This window comes from Vicia villosa, linkage group LG5 (assembly GCF_029867415.1).
Source record: "Vicia villosa cultivar HV-30 ecotype Madison, WI linkage group LG5, Vvil1.0, whole genome shotgun sequence".
NCBI lineage: Eukaryota > Viridiplantae > Streptophyta > Magnoliopsida > Fabales > Fabaceae > Vicia > Vicia villosa.
The window spans coordinates 129,615,802-129,627,080 of NC_081184.1; the positions used below are offsets into that span (position 1 = coordinate 129,615,802).

Sequence of the window (11,279 nt, forward strand, 5' to 3'; positions counted from 1 at the left end):
CCGAAGTTCCAGGGAGACGCGGTCTTTCAGGAGCCACGTGGAATCCGGGTTGTTCGGAGGGTTGAATATGAAGGAACCCTGCGCGGAGCAGAGTCCTCGGCAACGAAGGTGCTTGCGGGGTCGTCAGGGCCGAGCATGTCGGTGTCATATGCTCGGGGAAATAGGGCAGCCGAGCATGTCTAAGGTGGGCATCCTATCTGCGTAGGAGGGTCGCAGAGGAACGTGGGCCTCTGAGGTTTATTGGGCCGAAAGTCATAGTGGGCCTAACCTTGGCCCAGTCCAGAACAGATATATTCTTAACTTGTTAAAATAATAAAAATATTTCTTTATAATTTTTTTAGAATGTATTATTATTAATAAATTGTTAATACTTATAAATTAATAATTAAACAAAAAATAATAAAAAGTAAAATATTTCAATTTTCAATATACCAATTGCACAAATTTCTAAAGAAATTATATTTTTGAGGAAACTTATAAAGTATTCTTTAACTTTTCAATATATTTTCCTAAAATAATTAAGTAAATATGTTAATCTCACATTTTATTTATTCATTTTTTATTATGCAAGTCAATTTGTTTATTTATTATGAAACATATGTATAATTATATAATATAAAATTTTAAATCTAATGAATAGTCAATATATCAGTTAAATTGAAATCTATTACTTAGATTAGATAAATACAAACTATTAATCTCGAATTCAATGTTTTGATAGCAATATCTTTCATAATAATGAATCTAATTTACATAAACTAGTTACTGTGACCTATTTAAAACTATCATCAATCATAATTTTTTAAATTATTAAAAAAATATATGTAATTTTAAAACGTTAAAATTTATTGATTAAGACGTTAAAATTTATCTTTTAATTTTGTTGGGATTGTGTGATTTATCGACAATATTAAATTTAACTCATAAAATAATAAATATAATACAATAAAGAAGGATTACATGGTATAATAATATGCAGAAATAGAAAATGTTGATTTGATATTTATCTGAACCAAAAATCAAGGAAAGTTGAGAGAATCTAGAAACAACTATTTGTTTTTATATCTCAAGAACAGAAAGTCTTAAATAAATATTTATTTATAAAATATAAAAAACAGAAGAAAAAAAAAAAAGAAGAGAAAGAGAGAGAAAGAAGTGAAGAAAAAGCAGAGAATATAAAGAGACCGGATATTGACAAATTTCATGTCACTGTTCTTAGAAGGTCGTTTGTTTTGTGAGGAGATTTCTTATCTGGGATCTCTCTCTACAACTATAATTCTCTCTCTCTTTCTCTCTCTAAACAAACCTCACTTTATTTTTCTTTCTCTCTCTAAAAAATTAAACCTCAGTTTATTTTTCTTTCTTCACTTTCTTGTATATGTCTAAAAGAGAGAAAAGAGAAAGAACTAATAGATCGAAATCCACGATCTAAGTTTCTTCAATGTTGTTTCTTAATTTTTTCTTTTAATAATAACTAAACCTTTTTTTTTTGGAGTCAATACACTGAATTTTTCTTCTGTTTTCAATGGTAGAATCCATGGCGGATTCTGAATAGCAAAGCATACAAGGATGCGGGTTTGAGGTAAATTTTTATCATTCTGAATTGTTTGATTATTTTTACTTTTTTTTTTTCGAATTAATTTTGTTTTGAGTGTGGTGAAAATTGAATTCTTGGTGTTAATTGGTTGGAGGATTATTCAACGGAACTTGAATTGTTTTTTTTCTCTCTCTTTGTTTGATTAGCTGAAATGTTCAGATGTTGAATTTTGGTGTTTTGAATTGTTCTTTCTGTGTGATGAATAAACCGTTGGTTTGGTGATTGTTGAATAGGATCTGCTTTATTCTAACTTGTCATTCGTTTAGGTTTTTCTCTCTTTTTTGTGGGTGTGTTTTTAATCTGTTATCATCCTGTTATATATGAAAGAAAGGTCGAGAAATTGAATTGAGGGAAGACTTGAATGGTTCAGTGTGAATAGATTAAGATTTTGTGTTACTTTATTCTGTTCTTGATCATTTTTACTCAAACTTGGAGCTAAGGAGAGACTGTGATGCCTAATTTGAAGCTGCTCCACTTTTTTAGTAGATTTTTCATTACACTGATGAGCTTTTGTGTAACAATTTCACTGCGATTTTGAAATTCCTTGGCCCGAGGTTAATCGGTGAAGAATGAATCTTTTTTGATGCATTTGAAACCTGTGGTCACATTGCAATGTGGTTTCAACCTGTGGCGTGATAAGTTGGATTCAAATGTATTTTCCCAATCCTTGTCCTCCATCAAATTACGTTTGACAACTAAGCCGAAATCCGAGTGGGTAATTTTCTTGCATAGTTGACACTATTTTATTGGGTGAATTTGAAAATGTGACAAGATTTGATTCATGATTAGAGTTGTTGGCTTACTTGTACTGCTTGTTCAGCAGTCAGAACTGAGTCCTGGTACTTTTTTTAAGAAATATAAATAACTTCAGAATATGGTGATTGCCAAGCCTGCTTCTTTCCAATATTGGGTGTTTAGAAGTATTTTCACCTAATTGGTGTATCATGAGATCATTGCATTAGTGTAAGCTTTTCATATCTTTAGTAGTTTTTTCCTGTTAAATGGTCCTTGTGAACTGTTGGGTTTTCGTGCTTAGTAAACCTGTCTGTCTTCTTGCAAACATAATTCATGTCAGATTGCACTTGTAGGTGAACACTAATAAATGCTTGTATTTTGTGACCTGAAGGCCTATTATCACAAATGCTTGTTACATAGCTGACCCTTCTGCAACCCTATAGTTTGGTTAATTTAGGGATTTGCTCTCTTCTTATTGGCAGTAAGTAAGAGTGCTCCTCGCTCGACCCTCCCCCGATTGACCCTCTCCCGATTGTTGCGCTCCTCAAAAGAAAGTCCCACAAAAATAAGAATGCTCCTCGCTCGACCCTCCCTCGATTGACCCTCCCCCGATTGTTGCGCTCCTCAAAGGAAAATCCCACAAAAGTAAGAATGTTCCTCGCTCGACCTTCTTCCGATTGACTCTCCCCCGATTGTTGCGCTCCTCAAAGGAAAGTCCCACAAAAGTAAGAATGCTTCTCGCTCGATCCTCCCCCGATTGACCCTTCCCCGATTGTTGCGCTGCTAAATGGAAAGTCCCACAAAACCCGATTGTTGCGCTGCTAAATGGAAAGTCCCACAAAAGTACGAATGCTCCTCGCTCGATTGACCCTCCCCGATTGTTGCGCTCCTTAAAGGAAAGTCCTACAAAAGTAAGAATGCTCCTCACTTGATCCTCCCCCGATTGACCCTTCCCCGATTGTTGCGCTGCTAAAAGGAAAGTCCTACAAAAGTAAGAATGCTCCTCACTCGACCCTCCCCTGATTGTTGCGCTAACAATTTCTATAAGCAGTCCATATGTGTTCTTTTACAATAAGGAGTCTCTGAGTTTAAGGATCTCAGAGCTCGGTGTTGCTGCGTGCTCTATCTTCTTCTCCATGGATGTTGGTTTTTTTTTTACATACACTTTTTAGCTCAGCATTTCAGTAAAGACTTTCACCTTTTTATTCTCTGGTGAATTAGCCTTTTCTGTTCAAATCTTGTTGCATCCCTTTTAAATAAGGGGTTAAGAGCTGGAGAGACTGGTTATAATTTGTAACTGTGAGGTGCAAAGACTTGTAAAAAGTGAAGAAGACCCATATGTTAAGGTTTCTAATGGCATTATAGTGCAAGGCTTTTAGAATGCTTATTTCATTATGTAAAGTAGTAGGTCTCCTTGTTCAAGGGTTCAATACTTATTTATATAGCTTTTTTCTTAGTGAAATGGACTACTATAATGTTAAGCTGCTCATGGAAAAATTAATTTACTAGTTTACTTCAAAACACCTCAACTGTACTTGAGTTATGAATATTTTATATTCAGATTTACTTTCATTCATTATACTTCTAGATAAATGTATTTGAAAAGATGTGGAAATCTGATTAATTCACACCTTTTATTTTCCTTTTTCTATTAAGTTCCCTTAATAATTCATGTACTATGGGGAAAAAACTAAATTTTTCGATAGGAAACTATCTTTGCAATTGCTAGCACTGTTAATGTGTTACCGTTTCATGGTTTGGGTAACTATTTGGATATGGCTTTACATCATTAAATCTAGTTACGGTCATTTAATTGTATGACTACTTTTCAAGGATTGAGTTATTTGATGGCATGCTGTATTTGGAATGAGTATGAAATAAATTAAGTTACTGCATGGATTGCGATATTATTGAGTCGAAAGAGAAGCTATATATCACTACTTAATTTATGACGGAAATTTCTTATTAAAATATATCTGTGATCAATTATCAGGGATGGGAACCAAAGTTCAGAGTCTTCCGGGAAACTACTCAATGAGAGATCTTAATGAGGAATCCAGCAGTTGTGGCTGGCCCCTATTTTATGGAGATAAAGCACTGGCAAATGGGCAATATTATCAGAACCATCTTCCAAGTGCCGCAGCAGATGTATGTTCAGCATATGATAAGGATGTTGTGAAACAGATGATGCTTGAACACGAGGCCATATTTAAGAATCAGGTATGAAGTTCTAGTTTCTTTTCATTCTTGGCTTATGCACATTAAAGGTTTTGGGTGCTTAAAGATTAAGTATATTTAGTCTATGATTATGTATCATGTTTTGACTCAAAATATGGAAATTTTCAATCGCTGCAGTGGTTTTTAAGTACTTGACAGTGAGATACCAACACTAGTTCGGTTCAATATTGACTTTAATCAGTTGGTAAAACTATTGATATATTTAAATTATGTATTATCATCAGGTGTTTGAACTTCATCGTTTATACAGAATACAAAGAGATTTGATGGATGAAGTAAAAATGAAAGAATTACACAGAAACCATAGATCTGTTGGTCAATCGTTTTCCCCAGGGCCTAGCTTTCCAATAGCAGGAAGTTCTGCTTGTGATAGACCATCTATTTCAGGCATTGGGGGAATTCATTCTCCTTTTGGTTCTAACAAAGGAATCAATAAGCAAACTAATCTCTTTCCATCACCAAATGGGAGTAGTTCAAAAGATGTTGAGATACTGGGGTCTAGACCCTCAAAGGTGAGGAGAAAAATGTTTGACCTTGACCTCCCTGCTGATGAGTACATTGATACCGACGAAGGCGAGAAATTTAGTGATGAAAATGCAAGTGGCACAACAATTCCTGATATAAATTGTAAAAATGGGAAAGGAAGGGATGTGAGACTTTTTTGTGGCAATGGTGGGAAAACTGGTAGCCAGGAAGACACTTCAAGATCTGAGCAGTCTTTAAGAAGCAGAAATGGTTTGGCCGACTTAAATGAACCGGTTCAAGTGGAAGAAACAAATGCTGCTGCGTGTATTCCTCCTCTAAACCATAATCCCTATCCAGGGGCAACTGAATGCTCTGATCCATTTGCAAAACAGAAGTCAAGGTTTTTTGGTTTTTCTACAGAAGATTTACACAACTCGCACCATACTCCTTCAAGTAATGGATATTTGAAAAATGATGGGAGTGGAAAATTGTGGATTTCATCAAAAGAGACAGGTTAGATTTTTATTATCTAGCTGCTTTAAAATTATGGAAAGAGAGTGGAAGCACAATAAATGTTAGATTTTTCGGTGTGAGAGCGGACAGATTGGTATACTCTTAATTGTGCTTCGTCTCCTTTCAAATAGACAAACTATATATTTTCATTATTAGTGAGTTAGATTTTTTTGCTCTAACTTGAATTTTGCAAATATTTTAGGATATTTTGTCATCTTTATATTTTCCTATAGGCCAAAATTTCCTTTTTGGATGTGCAAGTGTTACAATAAACAATCACTGTGATTGATATGGTATCTGAGAAATTGCGCCTTAACAATATAGTTTCTAATGATTATTACAGGGCAAGCTAAAATCAGTTCGAATCCCATTCCTCAAGTCCTCAAACAAGAGCAATCATTTTTTTCATCCCAAGCAACACAAGATGCACTAGGTAAAGGTCCCGAACCTACATCTGATTATCTAAATAATAGAAGCAAGACTGGTTTATGGAGGGAAAAAACAGTCGGTGGTTTGGACATCAATGAAAGGAATAAGCATCCAGAGAATGTTGTATCACCATACAGTTCCGGTCTCTATGCATTTGCTCCTTCCTCAGATTTTGCCAAGTCTTGGTCTCAGTCATCTTGGCAAATGGCAAGTAGTAGTCTAAACCAGAAGTTGATGTCTGTTCAGATGCCTCCTTCTCCATTTCTAAATTCATCTGGTGCCTTGAGTAGGGGTTCTCAGTCACATCAAAGTAATGGGCTTTTGGGAGATAGTTGGCCTCTGAATATCAATACGAAGCAGAATGCAGGTTTTCACCGTGAAGCATCTGTGCAAAATGGATTTAACCCCAGGATTGCTGAACATTTCAACAGTGGTTCACCGAACTATAATAAAAGTTCAAATTTAATTTGCAATGAAATGTCATCTGGAAAAGATATTAACTTGAATGTGCGACTTTCAAATGGTTTATCCAATGACTTAGTAACCCAGTCGGGTCTTGGAATCGTAGATCGAGAACCGAAGAATGGGGAGCAGCTTGCAGTGTTGCCTTGGCTTAGATCCAAGACTGCATGTAAAAATGAGATTCAAAATGCTGGTAGTGATAGGCGCGTGACTGCTGGAAAATTGAGTTTTCTCCAAGTTGCTTCTTCATCTAACAAGGATGAAACTGAAAAGGGGTCTAGTGAAAAATTTATAAACGGTGTAACTTCAGGTTTGTGTTCAAATATTGAGCCGAGTAGGATAGAAGCCAGTGATAGCTGTAGTAAAAAGAAAATTCTCGGTGTTCCCATATTTGGTGTACCTCTGATTTCTACTAAGGAGTCACCTTCACTCACTTCTCCATCTGTGTCAGTTCCTAGTCCATCAGGTATAGAACTGGTGGAAAATAATCGAAAAAACCGGGTACTTGATATTAACTTGCCTTGTGATGCTGACGTTCTTGAGGTTGACATGGACAAACAAGCTGTCACTGAAACCATTGTTTGTAAGGAAGGACTTTCAAAAATGGAAGCCAACTCTAGAAATCAATTTGACCTGAACATGAGTATGAATGAGGATGAGGCATTTCTTACCACTATTCCAGCCGCTAATGTAAGAATGAAGGGGGTAATAGATCTTGAAGCCCCTGCTGTTCCTGAGACAGAGGAGGACGCTATTTCTGAAGAAAAACAACTTGAACCTCCTTCAGTATCACCACTAGGCCCACAAGTCACAGTTGAACAACCACAAGATGAATTTATGAGGCTTGCAGCCGAAGCAATAGTTTCCATGTCATCTCATTGCTGCAATCAAGTGGATGATGTCGTGAGCAGTCCATCAGAAAAACCATTGGTGGATCCACTAAGTTGGTTTGCAGATGTAGCTTTCTCATGTGTAGATGATGTGCAGAGAAAGTTAGATAATTCAAAGGGGAAAAATCGTGAGGGTAAAGTGGAATCATCCTCCAAAGAATTGGACTACTTTGAGGCTATGACATTGCAACTGGAAGAGGTCAAGGAAGAAGACTACATGCCCAAGCCTCTTGTTCCAGAAAACTTGTTAGTAGAAGAAGCTGGAACAACTTCGTTGCCTACTCGGGCACGAAAGGGGCCAGCAAGGAGAGGGAGGCAGCGGAGGGATTTCCAAAGGGACATCCTTCCAGGCCTAACATCTTTATCAAGGCATGAAGTAACAGAAGACCTTCAGACATTTGGCGGGCTTATGAAAGCAACAGGTCATGCATGGCATTCAGGATTAACCAGAAGAAGTTCTTCTAGGAATGGGTGTGGCAGGGGTAGGCGGAGGTCACAGGTTCTGCCATCTCCCCCTCGTCCAGTGGTAACCATTGAAACTTGTACCCCACTGGTTCAGCAGCTTAACAACGTTGAACTGGGATTGGAGGATAGAAGCCTAACAGGTTGGGGCAAGACAACCAGAAGGCCCCGTAGACAGAGGTGCCCGGCAGGTAATCCTCCATCGATTCGATTAACCTAATCATTGTAAGAGGCTTACTTTTATAGATGAGAATTTATAGAGGGTAAGGAGGGTCATTTTCTATATTGATGAGACATGTGATGTCTAAAGCGTGGGGATTTCTTTTTGTACATTTCTTCAAACCCCTATCTGCTTGATTTTCAGTTAGTCTTCGGATCAAACCAACTTGTATTACTCTTGAATAATGTTGCATGGTTTATTCTTGGTTATCTCTTAGAGAATTGTTTTAGATATTTGCCAGTTTGTGCACTGTCGATTTCTAAAGTGATTTTTTTCTAGTACAATATCATGCTTACTAGGCTGCATGCTTGAATGAAACGGAGCTCCATCAAATAGCTTATACCATACCATGGTGGTAGCTTTCTTCCCTTTGTTTATGGTTCTGTATGGTATGATGGATAGGATAGACTACATTTAGTATTTGTTAACTTTTGTGATTTGTTAGCTTAAACCATAATTGAAACGTATGATTTTAGATGGCATTTTACTTCTCACTTTGGGCATCAACCTCACAAGAATGTTATCTTCAGTATGGTGTGTAAATCCTGACCCTTTGATCGGAGAAATTTTCTGAGCCCCAACACGAGGAAATGACGTAGATGATCTTGATCCTTAAAGTATATGGATTTTGAATTTTAATTCAAATACAAAGAAACTATAGTTGCTCTATAGTGGCAAAGGTAGATACCATATTTTGAGCTGCATTAACAAAATTCGATCGTGTGTTGTCTTTTTTTTTTTACTTGTTTCTTTTTTATCTCCTACATTGTTCATGTTCTAGCGATTGATATCAGATGACTATTAACTCTTGTGTAAAATTTATAATTATGACAAAGGAAAGTTAAGGATACGACGGCTCAACAAATTTTACATAAGGCGTTGCGAGACGAAATTGGTCGACATGGAGGATATGGGTTAGGAAGAGATGAAGAATAATTCATTGATTGACCTAAGTGCTTCAAAAAGTTGATGACTTATATTCTAAGTCTAATGACGTCGAAGGAGGTTTGAGACAAATTGGAGAGTAAGTATACGTCAAAGACGTTGATGAAGAAATTGTTCGTCAAGCTGAGGCTATACATTGTTAAGATCCATGAAGGATCTGATTTGTAATAACGTGACAATGTTTTTAACAACATAATCATTGACCCGATGAGACTTGGGGTGAAGATTGATGATGAAGATAAGATAATTATCTTATGCACGTTACAAAGTTTTTATGACCACTTGGTGACTCTCACTCTTATCTATGGGATAAACACTATCAGTTTTGATGTGATTATTGCTACACTTTTGTCTCATTCTCAAAAGAGATAAAGAATAGAGGAAGAAAGTTAATGTGAAATTATGTGTGTGAAGGCAAGTCAAAATCATGGGCAGTAAAGTAAATTTTGAAAGAATAGGTCTAAATTTAAGAATTGAAAAACAATGGAGTGTTAAAATTGCACACAAATTGGACATTGGAAGAAGGATGTCCAAAAAGAAAGTAAGGCTCATTTAGTTTTACAAATGTGGTTCAAACTGATGATTTTAAAAGTGTGTTTCTTACCACATGATATCGCTTCAAAAAATGGTTCACTACATTCAGGTCAGACATTTTTGAATTTGTTTATCTGGGTGATGATAAAGTGTGTACTATAACTAGAATAGGACAAATTAAAATTTTTATGGATGATGATGGCATGCAAACATTGAACGATGTCAGATATATTCTAGAATTGAGAAATAACTTGATTTTTTTAGGTAGTCTTCAAGAAAATGATTTCTCCTACAAGTCTGATGGGACAAGGACATTAGGAAGGTTATCAGGGGTGTCTTAATTGTGATGAGAGAGTAAGGAGGATTTCATGTAATATTTACAAATTGTTGGGAAACGCTATTGTATGTGATGTTGTATCAGTTGAGTCTGGTAATGATGCACAAAAACTGTCATATGCGACAGAGTAATCTCAATGAGGGTGGGATGATGCAACTTTATAAGAGAAATTTATCGAGGGTGTTCTTAACTTCAAGATAGATTTGTGCAAGTATTGTGTATTTGCACAGTCCAAAGAGTATTTTAGATTGTGTATTTTATTGTGTGTCGGCCTACAAAAGAGGTTTCCATTGTTAGTTCAACATATTTTGTAACTTTCACAAATGGGTTTTCTTACAAGGGTTGAATATATTTTTTAAGCAAAAATCTGAAGTCTATATCAAATTCAAGTTTTGAAAGGCAGAGGTAAAGAATCAAATAGACAGAAAAATCAAGTATTTATGGTCAAATAATGGGACAAAGTACACTAATTCAAATTTCAAGAGCTTTCGTGAAGAAAACGATATTCAAATTCATTTCTTAGTTTGTAAGACACCGTACAAAAAATTGTGTCGAAGAGAGAATGAATATGGTTCTTATTAAATGCTAAATTATAAGAAAAAATTGGTTGAGGCAGTTGGCAGTTAACATGGTGAGCAATCTTATCAATAGGTCACCACCTGTTTCATTGGAGGGGAAGGTTGTAGAGGATGCATATAGATGTAATTCTATTGATATTAACAATTTAAGAATTTTTGGGTGTCTAGTTTATGTGCATATATTTAGTGAGATCAATCCGAATTTGCATTTAGAGCAGATGGATGTGAAAATATTATTTCTTCACAGTAATTTAGACGAGAAAATTTATATAGAGCAGATATAGAGGTTCAATGATATTGGACACGGCACACTAGTTTGTCTATTAAAGAGGTATTGGTATGGATTTAAATAATCTTCAATGCAATTATACATGCACTTTGATTCACACATGTTTCAGATGGCTACAAAAGGTGTAAGTATGACTTTTTATTTATGTTAGGATCTTTGATGATGGATCTTTTATTTTGTTGTTACTGTATGTTGATGATATGTTGATTGATGCTAATAATCTATATGACGTAAATAAATTAAAAATCATGTTGGAAAAAGCGTTTGGCATGAAAGACTTATATTCTGCTAAGAAGATTCTTGGCATTGAAATTCATAGGGGTATAATTGCTAGAAACTTATAACTCTATACGAAAAACTACATTGAAAAGGTGCTAAATAAGTTTGACATGAGTAATTCAAAGGTTGTGAATACTCTATTGGCGAATCACTTTAAACACTCATTGGATCAATGTCCAAATAAAGATCCCGAAATTGAGTATATGTCAGAGGTTGTTTATGCCAGTGTTGTTGGTTGTTTAATGTATGCTATAGTATGCACTAGACCATATTTGACACAAGTTGTAACTCAAGTTTGTAAGTTTA

General features: G+C 35.6%; 1 protein-coding gene across 2 annotated transcripts; it reads left to right on the forward strand.

Annotated features, from left to right (window-relative positions):
• The first annotated feature begins 1,209 nt into the window (after positions 1-1,209).
• Positions 1,210-8,220, forward strand: LOC131602471 (uncharacterized). 2 transcript variants are annotated; one of them, XM_058874594.1, is made up of 4 exons: positions 1,210-1,582; positions 4,326-4,552; positions 4,795-5,548; positions 5,892-8,220. In XM_058874594.1, exons 2-4 carry the CDS (start codon positions 4,328-4,330, stop codon positions 8,009-8,011), a joined length of 3,099 nt encoding a protein of 1,032 aa, XP_058730577.1. In that variant the 5' UTR covers positions 1,210-1,582; positions 4,326-4,327; the 3' UTR covers positions 8,012-8,220. The 2 variants fall into 2 exon arrangements, with proteins under 2 accessions (XP_058730577.1, XP_058730578.1); XM_058874595.1 differs by lacking the exon at positions 1,210-1,582 and adding an exon at positions 1,624-3,323.
• Positions 8,221-11,279: the final 3,059 nt, after the last annotated feature.

Excerpts from the sequence above, each read along its gene's own strand:
- LOC131602471 (XM_058874594.1), top strand. The coding sequence starts at position 4,328 with ATGGGAACCAAAGTTCAGAGTCTTCCGGGAAACTACTCAATGAGAGAT. Across the intron at positions 4,553-4,794 it reads AGGCCATATTTAAGAATCAG|GTGTTTGAACTTCATCGTTT; the intron begins GTATGAAGTTCT and ends TATTATCATCAG. Across the intron at positions 5,549-5,891 it reads GATTTCATCAAAAGAGACAG|GGCAAGCTAAAATCAGTTCG; the intron begins GTTAGATTTTTA and ends TGATTATTACAG.